The sequence below is a fragment of the Tamandua tetradactyla genome, chromosome 5 (assembly GCF_023851605.1).
Source record: "Tamandua tetradactyla isolate mTamTet1 chromosome 5, mTamTet1.pri, whole genome shotgun sequence".
Lineage (NCBI taxonomy): Eukaryota > Metazoa > Chordata > Mammalia > Pilosa > Myrmecophagidae > Tamandua > Tamandua tetradactyla.
In genome coordinates this window covers 92,655,068-92,672,197 of record NC_135331.1, presented here as the reverse complement: position 1 = coordinate 92,672,197, position 17,130 = coordinate 92,655,068, and the positions used below count along the sequence as shown (strand labels likewise).

The following is a 17,130-nucleotide window of genomic DNA, read 5'->3' as shown; positions in this document are numbered from 1 at the left end:
TTATTCCTATTGATATGTATATTCATAGAAGGGCATTACATGGGTTTTATTGTTATGCTTGTGGGAAAGGCCCCTTGTAAGAATTAAGCCATGCTTGCTTTAATTTTTGTTTAGATTGTGTCTTTAAAAAGTTCTTTTGTCAGTGTGGATCCTGAAAGACATAATAGAAATATTATTATATGTGAGATGTTTCTATATATTAACCTACCAAAAAAGCATTTTCCATATAATGTACCTAAAGGATAATAATATTTCAAGTAAACTAACCATCATCTTGTCACATTTTTATAATGAGGAGATGCAGTCTCAGTTCTAGTCTGAAAAAGCAATAATACAATGTTCCACACACTAATAACAGAATTTAAAACTTTCCTGGCTTCCTCAAAGTGTGTGGCATAGGGTTTTCGTAATAGGAAGTAACCTAGGAAATTTACGGCCATTTTACCTTTATAAGAAAGAATGACCTAGTTTAGTCTCTCTCCAGGTATTCTGAATTAGTGAACAAAATGTTTGGGGCTCAGGGAGGGAGGATGATGGCAGAAAAGGATCTAAAGGCAAGTACTTTCTTTATTGTAGGCATGAGATTTTGTAAGTCTAATGTTCGTTAGTCTTGAACTGACTGGCTCAAAGATATAACATGAGAGGTATCCCATCTCAGCTACGTAACATGGTGAAATATCAAAGTGTATTGAAACTGAGCAAGTCAAAAGAATGGGCAGGGAAGCAGGGACAGAGAGCAAAGACAAATTTATGCCACAGAAGCAGGTTATAAAGGTACAGCCATGGTCAAAGCTCATGTATCAGAAGAAGGATACTAAATTTTAATGGGGAAAGATAAAAGCATTACAGTCCATGGGTAAATATAAGGCAAAAGTTAAAAAAAAAAACAAGGCAAAGAGAAGATGAGGTGGGAGCGAGAACATGGATGTAGAGTAAGGCCATATCATTTTATGTGGACTGAATTTTGTTGTCATAAGGCATCTTTAGACACACTGTCTGTTATGATGCAGCCCTTTTCCACTACTGCTTGACATAATGAAGGAATTTGAACTATGTTAACAAAGAAAGGTGTTCTATATACGACTGAACTCTTTGGAGTCAAAATGAAAAGACTTTATAAGAAGAAATGGAGAAGGCAATGCCAGGAATTAGTTCCCACTAACTTTTTACAATACACTTCATATTCAGTACATATGCATGATGTGAATTTGGGAAGACAGATGAATACAGTTCAAAGAAATCAAATCACAGTGCAAGGCAAATTAAGTGCAGAATGAGGACAATAAACAAAAATTTCCGTCGATATTACAAAAAGGAGAATGATGGAAGATGTGGGATTTGCATGGAGTACTGAAGTGGCGAGGGGTAGGGTGGGGTACAGTTAGAGGAGAGAAAAAAGGGCTTCAGATAGCTTCTGGGTTATTTTCCTTGAGCAGAAAATTGTCCTAAAGGTGGGAGTCCTTTCTGAATGATGGGGAATAGAGGAAGAATGGCTTTGCTGAAGCCATTCTGGGAATAGATTCTAGGAATAGAAAGGCCAAACTTTGGGAGGGCCTCAGCAAATGACTGAATTTTCAACCTCTGAGTCAACCCATTTTATTATATATGCCGTTTTAACCTGTTGAACAAAGTTTCTGCCCCAAAGACAGTACATAATTTTCCTGTGGCAACCATAAAAAATCATGACTGTCTTAAAACAATAAAAACTAATTATCTCAGAGTTCTGGAGGCCAGAAGTCTGAAATCAAGGTGTTGGCAACATTGGTTCCTGTTAGGGGCCCTGAGGGAGAATCCTTTTCGGCCCCTCCCCAAGCTTCTGGTGGCTTCTATCAATCCTTGGCTTGTAGATGCATCACTCCAGGGTCTGCTTCCATCTTCATTTCATAAGGACAGTTGTCATTGGATTTAGGCCCCACCCTAATCTCATCTCAAGATCCTTAACTTAATTACACCTGCAAAGACCCTTTCTCACATAAGGTCCCATTCACAGGTTCTGGGTGGACATGCCTTTTGGAGATCCACCGTTCAACCCACTTCAGGCAGCCTGTAGCTCTAACTCTATTTTCTGCAGGTGTGCAGCACATTCCTTGACATTGCCATCTTTCACCACAGTGCACTGACTCTCCACGAAAGGCATGTCCAAAGGGATGCTGTAAGCCCTTGCTTGAGACTCTGATATGCCCACTGCAAAATGCTATGTGAATCAGAGAATGCTGCTGGCCCCTGGACCTATAAATTCGGGCTGCCCAGCTATTCTAGTTTGTTAGCTGCCGGAATGCAATATACCAGAAACAGAATGGCTTTTAAAAAGGGGAATTTAATAAGTTGCCAGTTTAAAGTTCTAAGGCCAAGAAAATGTCCCAATTAAAACAAGTCTATAGAGATGTCCAATCTAAGGTATCCAGGGAAAGATACATTGGTTAAAGAAGGCCGATGAAGTTCAGGGTTTTTCTCTCAAGTGAGAAGGCACATGGTGAACACGATCAGGATTCTTCTCTCATCTGGAAGGGCACATGGCAGAAACGGTGTCATCTGCTAGCTTCTTCTCCTGGCTTCCTGTTTCATGAAGCTCCCTGGAAGGCATTTTCCTTCTTCACCTCCAAAGGTCGCTGGTTGATGGACTCTGCTTCTCATGGCCCTGTCGTTCTGCTCTGCTCTCTCTGAATCTCTCATTCTCCAAAATGTTTCCTCTTTTATAGGACTTCAGAAACTAATCAAGACCCACCCAAATGGGTGGAGACATGCCTCTACCTAATCCAGCTTAACAACCACTCTTGATCACATCCAGGGAGATGATCTAATTACAGTTTTGAACATAGAATACTGAATAGTGACTAGAAGAAACGACTGCCTTTACAAAATGGGATTAGGATTAAAACATGGCTTTTCTAGGGTACATACATAATTTCAAACTAGCACATTCCACCCTCTGGGCCCTAAAAAAGACATATTTTCCCCATATACAAAATATATTCATTCCATAACAATATCAGAGAACCTTAAACCACTTCAGTAACATTACAAATACAACACAAGGTTAAAACCAGTACAAAATCTCAAAGTTAATTACAAGCAAGGTCTATCCTAAGGCAAAATTCTCCTCTATTTCTGGACCTTTGAAAACTCATGACATGTTATTTGCTGCCAACATACAAAGGAGGAACAGTCATGGGATACATATACGCATTTCCATAGGGAGGAAAGAACACAGGGGTCACTGGACCCATACAGTTTCGAAAACCTGCAGGGCAAAGTCCATTAGATTTCAAAATCTGAGTGTTATTTATCCTCGGGGTTTCTGAAATCGGCAGTCCCACCCTTTTCAAGGGCCTACGCAGTGGCCTGCCTCTCTCCGAACGCAACCTTGGGGGATATTGGGGAGACCACCTTATTCTTGGCTCCACCCTCTCCAAGGATCAGGCTGCACCCGGCTCTCTGCCATCTCTGGGGCACATGCTCAACCCCTCCATGTGGTGGTAGCCAGGCTCTCCCCAAACCCCAAGGAATGTGCTTCATCCTCTCCAAGGCCTGAGGCGGCATGACTCTTCCACTGCAATGAGGTGGAAGGCCCATCCTCTGCCTTTGGGGCAAACTCACCCTCTCCACGGACTTGGGTGGGTCCACTCTCCTGGCCTGAGGCTTCTTGATTTCAGACCTCAGCCTCCATGGCTTTGCCTCTGAAGTTATTTTTCCTCCAATGTGTCCCTTCTCTGAACCCCCAGTCCAGACTGGCAGCGACTGTTTATACAGGTCCCACAGCATTCTCGTTGGCTTTCTATGTAGCCTTGGATCATGCCAATCAGACATAAGGAGTTTCCACAAATCCTTCCTGGATAAGTCCATGTCCGATTCTGACTTTCTCTGAAATGGCTGGCTGGTTCCACATCTGGCCAAATCCTATTCTCTGGGGTCTCCCTTCCTGAAAGCCCAGAATTTTCCAGGACATCAATTTCTGGTTTCTTTGTACTCAATAGTTCAGTTTTCAGCTTATCGCTTTCCTGTTGCATTTCACTACAAGCTGTGAGGAGAAACCAGGCTGCACTTTAGACATTTAATTTGGAGATCTCTTCTGCTAAATATCCAAGTTCATGGTCTTTAAAATCTGCCTTCCAGCCAAAGGCACTAGTCAACTTTGCCAGATTATCTGCCATTTTAAAACAAGGCTCATCTGCCTTCCAGTCTGAAATAATACATGCCTCATTTCTGTCTAGAGCTTCTTCACAGGTAACTTTAGAGTCCACATTTCTACCGACAGTCTTGTCAAAGCATTTTTGGCTTTCTCTATCAAGCTCCTCACAACTCCTCCAAAATCTTCCCTTATCCATTTAAAAAGGCATTCCAACATGTTTGTATTTGCAAACTGCAGCAGCACCCGACTCTCTGGTGCCAAAATCTGTCTTTTATTCTCTCCTAGGGGACTCCGGCAAGGGGATTAAGACCCACCTTCAAAGGGCGGGCTCATATCTCCATGGAAACCACCTAATCAAAAGATCCCACCCAATAATAGGTCTGCCCCCACAGAAATCCATTAAGAGACATGGCCTTTTATGGGCTACATAACAGCTTCAAAACAGTGCATCGTGCCTAAAACCAATTTCAATATTTATACTCTATAAACTTGTGTCCTTGGGTCTTAGGTGAATCTCTTATAGACAGCTATTGTTGTGTTTATAAAATGAAGCACCACAGAACCTGTAAGATGGGTAGCAATCCAAGCCCCAAATAGGACAGTGAGGGGTAGGATATTTATTTATATAGCAAGTGGATTAATTGGGATTTTAAAGCTGTCAGTGAAGAGTATTAGGGCCTTTCTAGAGTGTGCAAGGAGGGGCTAATGTTAAGGGGGTAGAAAAAACCATGATTTTAGTAGATTTAAAATTCATAGCACAGAGCTGTGACAATAAGTATTGAAAGACCCAGGACAATTTGGAACTTTTCTGAGAATATTCCTGCATTCATTCAGCAAGTGTCTAAAGAGTATCTGGTATGTGGTTGGCACTTTGTTAAAACCTGAAAATGTTGGTCCAACAAAAATGTATTAATGTTGTACGGTTATACCCAACTCCTTTTAAATAAAAATGGCATACTTCTCACTAAGCAGAAAGCCTCGATTGCAGACAGGGACCAAGCTGTGCCTGATGGTCTCCCTCTGATTGGCTCTGTCTCCTCAGTTTGCATCTCTGGTAGGCGCAGGTGTGATGCTGCTGCTGATGGTGAAAGCAGGACACTTTTTCTACGAACTGCCAAATGTAAGTAGAATTGATCAAATAGCTCATTCAATGAAGACCAGATTTCTGGATTACATTTTAGTGGGACATCTCTGAAGAGAACTGCATTCACCTTGTCCCCAGTGATTGCCCCAGCCTGTCTCTAGTCCCTTTAAAAAATAATAATAATATCACCATACAGGGCTGTGGGGGTTAAATAAGGTTAATATTTACATACAGCATTTATTATAAAGTCAGGCTTATAGTAAGTGCTCTCAAGACACACTAGTTACTCTTCTCATTCCCATTAGTCTTCTTTCTATTGTTTAAGCTACTGTGTAAGGATTCAGTTAAACATGACGAAAATAGGCTTCAGATGCCAAAAACCCCAGTACCGACCTAAGCTTGGAAACTTATTGTGCATTCATGCCATCTGTTTTCCCAAACAGTTTCCAGAAGGCCTTGTTATACATTCATATGAACTCAGTCCGCCTTTTTTTTAAATACCAAGAAACACAAAGCAAATGCAAACATTCCTATTTTGATCATTCCGTTCTACATATATAATTAATAATTCACAATATCATCACATAGTTGCATATTCATCATCATAATCATTTCTACAGTCTGCCTTTTGGTTGGTTCACAGATCTGGAAAGCAGGGTATGAAAGTTGAGTTTTAACTCTGTTCAACTAGGATACCTCTATATACAAGTATGCTATTTCTTCCCTTTGTGTGAGATTGATCACCTAGCACTTAGAGATGCTAGGTACATTAATTATTTACTATAAAGAATTTCTTCATAATATAGATCAGTACTTGGTGACCATCGTTTCCTTTTTAATTTCCTTAAGTTTCTTTTAGACATTTTTAGATAGGCCCAAGGGAGGTGGGAGGAGTTTCTTTCCTGATATAGCAGCTTTGTGGAAGTCCCTGAACCTGGAGCACCAGTAAATGTTAGCCCCATCCCAGTAAATATATCTGTTCTACCTGGAAGATAGCAGGTTTCAGTAAAGCAAGATTACCCCAGTGTTGCTGCCTTCTGATCTTGGGATTCAGGGACCTTGGAGCCTGGCCATGAAATCTGTGTGAAGAGGGTAGAATTAAGCTTGTTTATCACTGGCAAAAGTCATCTCCAGAACTTAATTTACACAGCACTGTTAGTGCTATAACTCTTAGAGTCTATTTTAGGAGGGCTGCTCCCTATATTACTTTGAACAGTGATATTTTTTCTTTATAGCTAGAAGAAGCAGAATAAATAAATTCCAAACAAATAAAACTGTCAGACAATTCACTGAAGGGTAATGATAAAAGTAGGTATACTGTGAATGTGTTAGATTCAGAATAGCCCTCACTATTGGCTAACCATGTTGTTACATTATTTTTGTAAATGTATATGTTACATTATTTTTACATCTAGATAGCATGTTTCTGGGTGAGGAGATGTGAATACAATCTGATCAGTGGAATATCTGAATTATAGCAATGCGGTTCTATGCATATTAAACAATAGATGAATTTTCCTATCTTGAAAGAGTGTGGCTAGAATCTCAACGAGTTAGCAATGGGACTGTTTTGGTTTGCTAAAGCTGCCGTAATGCATTATACCAGAAACGGACTGACTTTTACAAAGGGGATTTATTAAGTAACAAGTTACAATTGTAAGGCAGTGGAAATGTCCAAATTAAGGCATCAGCAAGAGGATACCTTTGCTGAAGAAAGCCCGATGGCATCAGGGTTCCTCTGTCACACAGGAAGGCACATGGTGATGTCTGCTGGTGTTCTCTCTTGGTGGTTTCAAAATGCCTCTCTCAGTTCTGGTGGGTCCTTCTGGCTTCTTCTGGGGTATTTTCTTTCTCTAAGCATCTGTATTCTGATGTCCAAAATGTCTCCTTAAAGTACTCCAATAAGCTGATTAAGACCAACCTTGAATGGGTGGGGTCACATCTCCATGGAAACAACCTAATCAAGAGATTCCACCCAACAATAGGTCTGTCCCCACAAGACTGGATTAAAATAACATGGCTTTTCTGGGATAGATACATAACAGCTTCAAACCAGCGCAGGGACTAACACTGATTTTTAAAAACATGATAGAGGATAGTTTATTCAGGGTGGTATATGGGAACTCTGCATGTTCTAGTTTGCTAGCTGCCAGAATGCAATATACCAGAAACAGAATGACTTTTAAAGAGGGGAATTTAATAAGTTGCTAGTTTACAGTTCTCAGGCCAAGAAAATGTCCCAATTACAAGTCTATAGAAATGTCCAATCAAAGGCATCCAGGGAAAGATAGCTTGGCTCAAGAAGGCCGATGAAGTTCAGGGTTTCTCTCTCAAGTGAGAAGGCATATGGCAAACACAGTCACAGTTTCTCTCTCATCTGAAAGACACATGGTGAACATGGTCAGGGTTCCTCTTTCATCTGAAAGGGTACATGGCTTACACGGCATCATCTGCTAGCTTCTTCTCCTGGCTTCTGGTTTCATGAAGCTTCCTGGGAGGCATTTTCCTTCTTCATCTCCAAAGGTTGCTGGCTGGTGGACTCTGCTTCATGGTGCTGCAGCATTCTCTTCTCTTTCTGAATCTCCTTCATTCTCCAAAATATTTCCTCTTTTATAGGACTTCAGAAACTTATTAAGACCCACCCAAATGGGTGGAGATATGTCGTCACCTAATCCAGCTTAACAACCACTCTTGATTAAATCACATTTCCAGAGAGATGATCTGATTACAGTTTCAAACATACAGTATTGAATAGAGATTATTCTTCCTTTATGAAATGGGATTTAGATTAAAACATGGCTCTTCTAGGGGACATATATCCTTTCAAACCAGCACACTGTGTTTTATATGATTTTTATGTAGACCCATAACTTGTCTAATAAAAATTTTTTGAAATAGTTTGTTCAATACTATTCCAGTTTTGTGTGAAAAAAATTTACATGTAAAGCATACCAAAATGTTAAGAATTGTTATCTCTTAGATGATGGTAATTATGTATAAATGTAATTTTTTTCAACAATTTGAGTGTTTTACCTTAATATTTAGAAAGATAGAAATGCTACTATAGTAATTGTTTTATGAAAGGACTTGCTTCTTCTTCATATCCAAGCCAAAGCCTTTCAAAAACCCTATGAAGTTGAGTTCCTTTTCATCCCCACCACACCTACAGAAAGTTTGGAGATTATTGACTGAAAAGAAGATGGTACAGGGGAAAAGAGGTCATTTCTGCTGCCTTCATCTTTGTTCTTGTCTCCTCTACTGCTCTGTTGAGTTTGTTGGTCACTGGACACCCTCAGAAGACCAGAGTAAGCTTAGACATAGCCAGTCTCGGTGGTAGGATCAGTTCTAAGTCTCAGGTAGAGAATATAAAGGAGAGGAGGGCTAGGAAAAGGCAGAGAAATGTTAAGCCAGTGAAGGGACTTCATGTGTAAAGAAAAAAAAATGCTTCTAAGATTAAGTTCAATCTTAAGGCCCTAATGATTTTCACATCCTAATAATTACAGATCTTTACTTTCTCATACTTAAAAATGTTTCTTTCCACTAAAAAAGTAGACTTGCTCATTTTTTAAATGTTGGGACATTTATAATTGATAAAAATGCCGCCCACAATCACAAATACACCACTATTAACACACCGGTCAGACACATAGATATATAACTTTGCTAAAGATGCCAGAAGGCAATATGCCAGAAGGTGATATACCAGAAATGGAATAGTTTTTAAAAGGGGAATTTATTTATATATTAAGTTGCAAGTTTACAGTTTTGAGGCCATGCAAATGTCCAGCAAGAGATTACCTAAGCTCAAGAAAGGTTGATGCCATCTAGGACACCTCTGTCAGCTGGAAAGGCATGTGGCTAGCATCTGTGGGCCTTGACTTAGCTCTTCCAGGGCATAGTTCTGGGTTCTGGTTTGCTTAACATCTCATGGGAGGGCACATGGTGACATCTGCTGGGTTCTGCATGTGTCCACGCATCTGCTCTCTCTGTTGTCATGCCAAGCATCTCCAAACATCCATGTCTTTATCAGCAACTGCTCACCAAGCATCTACATCTAAGGTTTCTTCAAAATGGTTTCCCTTTTAAAGGACTCCAGTATACTAATCAAAGCTCCACCTTGAATGGACAGAGTCACATCTCCATGTAACCAAAAGGCCACACCCACATGCCATATCTTCATGGAGAAAATCTAATCAAAAGTTACCACCCACAATTGGGTGGTTCACATCTCCATGGAAACAATAAAAAATGATCCCACCCCACAGAATTGAATCAGAATTAAAGTACATGGGGTGCACACAAGTTTCAAACCAGCACAATATATAAAAATGGTTGACATATATCCAAATGATCTTATTTTCCATAAATCAATATTGCTTTGCCTAGTTGTAACCTAACTATACATACAATTCTGTATTCGTGTTTTTATTTATATATAGCTTTAGTTTAATATAATATATAACCCATTTTATAACTTACTTAATCATTTCCTTATATTAAAAAATTAGCTTGTCTACATTTTTGTTATTTTAAGTAACATAGCAATGAGTGATTTTGTCCATCTACCATTTTCTATATTTAGGACAGATGTCTAAAAATAAAACATAATTTACATGTGGAAGCCTATCACCATGTGGTAGTTAGGTTCAGATGTCAACTTGGCCAGGTGAAGGTGTCTAGATCTATTGCTGTGGACATGAGCCAATGTCATGTGAACCTCATCTGTTGCTGATTACATCTGCATTCGGCTAGGATGTGTGTCTGCTGCAATGAGTGATATTTGATTTAAATGGCGGGAAGCTTAAATGAGAAAGCTCACCATAGCACAGCCCAAACAGCTCAGCATACCTTAGCTCAGCACTCGCAGTTCACGCCTTTGGAGATGCAGAAAGAAATCACCCTGGGGAAAGTCATTGGAACCCTGGAGAGAAGGCCAGCAGAGATCACCCTGTGCCTTCCCATGTAAGAAAGAACCCCAGTTGAAAGTTAGCTGCCTTTCCTCTGAAGAACTATACATTAACTAAATAAATCCCCTTTTATTGAAAGCCAATCCATTTCTGGTGTGTTGCATTCTGGCAGCTAGCAAACTAGAACACAGCATTTCTTGATGTATTGTCAAAGTATTTCCCAAAATCCTGGTACTCTTTTATATGTAATAATCATGTATATGGCATGTTATCAATGTTTCTAATATGTTAATTGAATTTGTATGGATAAAAAATATGGTATCATTGTTGAAATAATTGTAGAATATTATGATTAAGTTCAAAAGTCCAATTGAAGCCATTTTAGAGTTTCTGTGGGTAGAAGTTCCTTTAATTCGTCCTCCCACCTGAGAATGGTTTCTAGGCAATGTAAATGACATAGATACGTGAAGCACACAAGACAAGGCAAGGCAAGGCCAGGTAGCCAAAGGTGTCAGCCTCCCATGGGTCTTGTCCTATACACCAAAAAGACAACACTGGAACAGGAGGGCCTGAATATAACCTTTGGCTATTCTTCCTTTCACTTTTTAAGTAGTAAACTGAATCTAAAAGAGGCTCACATCTTTACCAGCCTAAAGAGTCAGGCCTTGGCTCGGCCTTGCCTTGTTTTGTGTGTTTGACAAATTATGGAAGAATGCAGAGAAAAACATGAAAGTATTTCTTTGTTTGCTTGGACATAATGTTAATATAGAAATATCAGTGAAAAATTTCTCTCAGCAGCAAGGATGACTATTTCTGGTTCCTTGGTGGGGATTTGACAGATTTACACCCCCCACAACCCTACCCCAAAGGGAAAATGAAGCAGAGTTTATCTTTTCCCTGCAGGCTCTACTGGCTGGTATTATTCTGAGCAACGTCCTGCCCTACCTTGAAGACATTTTCACCCTTCCGAGTCTGTGGAAGCAGGACCAGTATGAATGTGTGAGTGTACATAGTCCAGCTGAGGGAGGGAAGAACAGAGGGGGAAGACTGGAGAGAGACAAGAGAGATTGGCCATGGTCTTTAAGGACTAGTACTCTACTTCTGCTTAAAAAGAAAGGGAGTCAATGTTGGCGGTCCATAAAATGCTGAGACCTCATTCCAACCATGCAAAATTAAATGAAAGGAATTAAGTGGCTACAGTTAACATACAAATCTGGAAAAGTGGGTTTGTCATACACTACATATTTGAAAATGACTTTTAGTCTAGTTAATGTAAATACATTTCAACATAGGAGATGCAAATTCTAATAAGAGAAGAAGATATCTTACCAGGTAGAAGAACTGATGGCACACCCTCTTTCTCTCTGGAACACAATACCAGAAGACAGAAAGGGAATACAGAAAGAAACAAAAGATGGGGGATGCAATATGAAGAGAGGAGAAGGACTCAGTCAAGACAGGGGAAATATGAAAGGGAATAACTTTTGGAGCCAGGACCCCAGGATCTGAGGGAGTGGTCCAGTGAACAGCTAGTAGTTTTGGTCGTAGGAGGTGTGATTACACTTCTAAAGGGACTGGAGAAACTGAAAGAAAGATGATTGCAGATATTGACAAGGTAGAGTGGGAAGTAAATATTTAAGTGAGTCTCAGCCTATATTCTCTCAAAGATGAAGGTAAGATCATTTACTGAGAATGATGGAGAAGCTGGAGGGTAGAAGCTCAAAAAGGGTATTGAAGATTTGCAATTCTAGATCTTAAAATAGCAACGCCATTTAGTGAGTGTCTGGGTTGCTTTACCAATGTATTACTAGTCTCAACAGAGCCTGCAAAGTAGTAATAGCATCCCTATTTTGCACAGAAAACTTGTTTGAGAGAGAGAATAGAAGAGAGTGATGAATAGGGAAACATACAAGAAATGAAGCATCAGTGAACTGTTTGCTGTGGCATCAGTCCCCAGGGCATTAGAATGTATTCTCTAAATCCCTGGTATTAGGAAGGGAGAGAGGGGGAAGTTGAGGTGAGAGATAAGACTGGTAATTTTCTGAATTCGGCTTGTTTTCATGGTCTTTCTGTTCCCTTCTTTCCCTTTTCCATAAGGTTATTTGGCTAGTGACATTCTCATCTGCGATTTTCCTGGGATTAGATGCTGGACTGCTCGTTTCGATCGCTTTTGCCTTCTTCCTCATCAGCGTTAGGTCACACAGGTAATTTGTCTCAGGGAATAGGAAGTTAGCCATAGCAAGGTAGGGCAACTATGACCTAAAGACAAGTACCATTTCCTTTCAGAACTAAGATTATCCTCCTGGGTCAGATCCCTAACACCAACATTTATAGAAGCGTCAATGACTTTCGGGAGGTAAGAGTCCAAATCAGTCCCTACTCTTTTGTCCAAAAGTGGTGGATGTGCCAAGCCTAATGCTTAGGTTTCTATGAAATCCCTTCACCATGGTTTGCTGCGCTACAGAAACACATTTAGAAAGGAGAGGAAAGTGATTTACAAGGGCAGAGGTGGTACATAGGTAGGCAAATCCTTATAGTATTGCAGCCAGTTAAGGATGATTTTAAAATGTATTCCAGGGAGAGGAAGGCCAAGAAAAGAGAAGAGTGAGGAAATAGAGAGGGGAAAGAAGATATCAGGAAAATTAGAGGATCGAAATGGGAGGGAGAGATTTACTAGTTCTTGCCTCTAATAAAGAGGAGAGTACCGATTCCCAGGTAGTGCTAAAGTTTTTATTCTTAGTCCATCAGAGAGTTGAGAATTTTCCCTTTATTTCTCATTTTTGTCTTGCAGGTTCTCACTATTCCTGGGGTGAAAATCTTCCAGTGCTGCAACTCCATTACGTTTGTAAATGTATACCACATAAAGCACAAACTGTTAAAAGAGGTAACTGCTTCCCTCCCTGTGACTTTCTCCACCTGCTGGGCTTCCCTCCCTACCCCTTTGCCTTCTTTTCCATCACTCACCCTCAGTATGAGCTCCCTCTTCTATCTTTCAGGTTTGTCTGAAAAAAGTGCCCCTTAAAGAAGAAGAAGTTTTCAGGCTATTTAATCGAAGCAGTGATACCAACACACCGGACAAGATTTGTAGATGTTACTGCAACTGTGATGAACCCGAGCCACCACCCAGGGTTAGAAACACCTCTTGTTTCCTGCATTTTCTCTACATTTTTTAAAGAAGTGAATTCATAGTGTTCTTAAAAAGAATCAGAAATAGAGACACTGCTTCCCCTTTGAGATTCAAATGTTGGCTGAAAGTAGGTAGGAGGAGATGTTCTGAATCTTTTGATTCCCTGTTCAACAGCCAGCAATTTATCTGAGCACAGAGTACAAATTGCCTGTTCAGATTATGAGTATTCCCTAGTTGGATCTATTTCCCTGGCTTTTAGCTGCTAGCTTTAGATTTCTGAAAATAAGTGATTTAATAATTGTTTTCCCATTCAGCTAGGTCGAGGGCTGAGGTTCTTGAAAATCTGCCAAGGTCTCCTGATGTCTGCTGGTGACCAAGGAAATCATTGGGGTGGGGGCAGTGAGCAAAGCCCTGGCTAATATTTCATATGGAGATTTCACAGCATCTGAAGGATGTTTTAGCTGATGAGTGCTAAAGTGTTTATTTTCAATCCAAACTTTGTCTAGATATTCCCTTCCCCCCAGAGCAGGGTGGCTCATTTCCAGCTCTGGGGCCTTTCAGAGATCACCAGTCTATGGCCTACACCTGGAAGGGCAGCTAAATCTACACACACAGACCTTTGCCCCCCATGCTCAAACCTCCACTGTCCCTCCTTTAGTCACCCACAAACACACTCTACCTTTTCAAACACCAAGCACCCACTCTCATTCCCACCCACTTTAATGGATGTAAATTCAGCTGAGCTCCTTGAAAATACCAGTTGTGCTCACATAACCAGGATACTAAAGTTCAAAGGGCATTCTACTTCTCTGCCAAGAGGGCAGAATTAACTATAGTTAATTTTTATTTTGTACCTGTACTATGCTGAGTATTGTAGAAAGCATTTATAGGATACCAGAAAATACATTTTAGAGTGGAATAGGGTCATCCAGTATTTTGGGAGCTACTATTATGTGCCCAGAACTATGATTATATGAAATACAAAAGAGACTTTTAAAGGTCTGTGACCTCAGAGAGGATGCTATTTTGAAACTGTTGCATACCCCAGAAAAGCCATGTTCTTTAATCCTGATTCAATATTATTGGGTGGGATCTTTTTGATTAAGTAATTTCCATAGAGATGTGACCCACCCAGTTGTGGGTGGGACCTTTTGATTAGGTAGTTTCCATGGAGATGTGTCTCCACCCATTCAAGGTGGGGTTGCTTACTGGAGTCCTTTAAGAGGGAACCATTTTTGGAAAAATCTTCAGAGCTGGCACAGAGAGAGACCTTTGGGGGTACAGAAAGAAAACGCCCCCTGGGGAAGCCATTTGAAATGAGAAGCCAGGAGGGAAAGCTAGCAGACTTCGCCATGTGCCTTCCCAGCTGACAGAGAAACCCTGAACATCATCGGCCCTTTCTTGAGTCAAGGTATTTTCTCTGGATGCCTTAGTTTGGACATGTTTATGGCCTTAGAACTGTAAACTTATAATAAATTCCCTTTTCAGAAGCCATCCCATTTCTAGTATATGGCATCCCGGCAGCCTTAGAAAACTAATATGGGGAGTTCTTTTAAAAAACTTTTTTTTTAATAGACAGATTTGAACATATGCAAGAGTATAATGAGCCCCTATGTGCCCATCATCAGTTTTAATATTTATCAACCCAAAGCCAATCTTGTTTCATCTGTACTCCCCGAACCCACTACCATCCCCCCAAAATCATAGAATTATTTTGAAGCAATTCTTGGAGTTTTAAATCAAATGAGTGAGACAATTTCATATTATTAATGTGACATACTGGAGAAGGCTATTATTGTGTTTTATTAATTGTAAGGTGTGCATTTTTTTACATCTAAAATTTGGATGTATCTTGCCCCCAATTGATGGCATTTTTAGGTTAATTTGCAGTATTTTCTCTTTCACAAAATAGTGAAATTTATTCCTTAAAATTGATGAAATAGGGTAGTGAACTATATGATACAGCGCAATGTACTAAATTACGTGTTTAGACTCTAACAACTATAAGCCTTCAAATTGGAGATCAGTGTGAACTCAAAAAGTCAAGGAAATATCATCATACAAATGGATTTGCTCTGGGCAGGAAAGAGAATTTGGACTGATGAGGAGGAGGAAAGAAGAGGACTCTCAGTCTATTGATCAGCTTGGAAATGAGATTCTCAGAATAAAAATCTTGGTGTGAGAAGGTCGGGAAGGCACAGTGTGAGTGGATAGGGAACTAGATGAAGGACAGAAAAGAAAGTTCTTGGGGTTTCCCTCTGCCTGGAATACTAGCATCCCTTCACTCCTGGGCTAAGCCTTAGCTGCCCCCGTAAGGCCTGTCCCGAGTGACCCTTAAGCTACTTTTTCTCATTAAAACAATATATAACTACCTTGTATAGTTTTTATCTTTAATTTTTTTCCTATTTATACAAATCATTTCACAAGCCACATTGTTAGAACAATAACAGATTTTCTAAGAAACATCAACATGTTATATCCCTCTAGAAAATGAATCCTCTTCATTTTCCCATTTACCTTGTAGTTCTTATCAATATCTGTTGTTATTTATCCTCTCGATAGATATGTCCCCTTTACCCAGGAAGAATCTAATCCTCCTATAAAAGTGGCGTCTGCATTCACATCTTGCATGTTGCATCCCTGGTATCCATACTGTGTTTGCACTATAGTAGGCCCTGGAGGCTTAGCAGGAGAATGAAAGAAGGGAAAGAAAGACATCCCTACTCAAGTAATTTTTGTCTCTTTAAGGAAGTGTGACAGAAGACTGCTGTGCTGATGAAGAAAGGAAATGTTCAGTAAAAGGACTGCTGGAAGAAATGCTTCAAATAACATATTAATAAGTGCCAGAGACTAATAGAAACCTAGGGATGAAGGAAAGGAATAAAGCCAAGTGAATTTTAAGTCTAGGTCTCTGGAACAATGATAATGTCTTTGATGGACATAGGGAAGTTGGGAGGAGCACGCTACGCGTGGTAAGGATAAGGAAAGATAAGTGTGGTTTTAGTCATGTGCTTGAGATTGATAGCAAAATAACCAAGTAAAAATGTACAGTACCTGGTTCTGGGGAAAAATCCTAAGAGAGAAAAGAAGTGAGGTGGTAGAATGAAACACCATAGTTGCAAATACTTCCAGCCTCTGTTTGATCCTATCAAGTCCTCCTCTAACTGTTTTCCAGGTTCTTTACACAGAACGATTTGAAAGTAAAATGGATAACGACTCATCCTCCATTAACCTGGTCCGCTGCTCACGCTTTGAGAGCATGAGCACAAGCCAAAATATATCCGATGAACAAGTGCCATACACAATATCTTCCACATCCCAGAGAAATCTAGGACAAAACCAGGAGGAGGTGGAGAAAGTCTGGCTTCCTCATAACCCCTTAAGAAACAACTCACTACCACCACTGCCTGAAGCTGCTGAAAGTCAGGGAAGGAGTAGATCACTCTTGCCTTATTCAGATGTATCTCTTTTACCCAGCACCCACACTATCATCCTTGATTTCTCCATGGTACATTTTGTGGATGCACAAGCTTCAGTCATATTAAGACAGGTAAGTGCTGGCAAGGATTTGGCAAGAGCCCTCATGTCCTCCTCCCCCCTCCCCACCACAGCCCTGATTGGGTCTCATGGTCACCAATCAGCTGCTTTGTGATTGCTAGGCAACCAATAACTTGGACACTGAAGGTAGTTCAGAAGTATTCAACCAGAATTTTTAAAAAAATGAACCAATTCTGATTTATTGAACTGGGGATGGGTTCAGTAAGCATGGCACATTTATTATTTCCCAAGGAATGAAAAATAGGAGACTCAACTCTGTGGAAACAAGCCTGAGGCTGCCAGTAGGCTCCTCCCCAGTTCCCTCTGCATTGCCTGTATCTTTGGG

General features: G+C 40.3%; 1 protein-coding gene and 1 long non-coding RNA gene across 9 annotated transcripts in view; one reads left to right on the top strand and one right to left on the bottom strand.

Annotated features, from left to right (window-relative positions):
• The window catches only part of SLC26A8 (solute carrier family 26 member 8), a 78,649-nt gene that overhangs the window by 44,178 nt on the left and 17,341 nt on the right, over positions 1 to 17,130 (top strand). For 7 of the 8 annotated variants that reach the window (XM_077161602.1, XM_077161597.1, XM_077161598.1 and 4 more), the window contains 7 exons: positions 5,172 to 5,249; positions 11,024 to 11,119; positions 12,218 to 12,324; positions 12,407 to 12,476; positions 12,912 to 13,004; positions 13,117 to 13,248; positions 16,423 to 16,797. In XM_077161602.1, coding sequence (XP_077017717.1) covers positions 5,172 to 5,249; positions 11,024 to 11,119; positions 12,218 to 12,324; positions 12,407 to 12,476; positions 12,912 to 13,004; positions 13,117 to 13,248; positions 16,423 to 16,797 — 951 coding nt within the window. The remainder of the gene's footprint in view (positions 1 to 5,171; positions 5,250 to 11,023; positions 11,120 to 12,217; positions 12,325 to 12,406; positions 12,477 to 12,911; positions 13,005 to 13,116; positions 13,249 to 16,422; positions 16,798 to 17,130) is intronic. The other variant, XM_077161603.1, reaches the window with a different exon arrangement.
• On the bottom strand, positions 11 to 7,148 carry LOC143684547 (uncharacterized). The gene is made up of 4 exons (XR_013176072.1): positions 6,916 to 7,148; positions 6,199 to 6,292; positions 5,088 to 5,240; positions 11 to 151 (listed from the first exon to the last, which is right to left on the bottom strand). It is a non-coding gene; the product is annotated as an uncharacterized LOC143684547 (long non-coding RNA).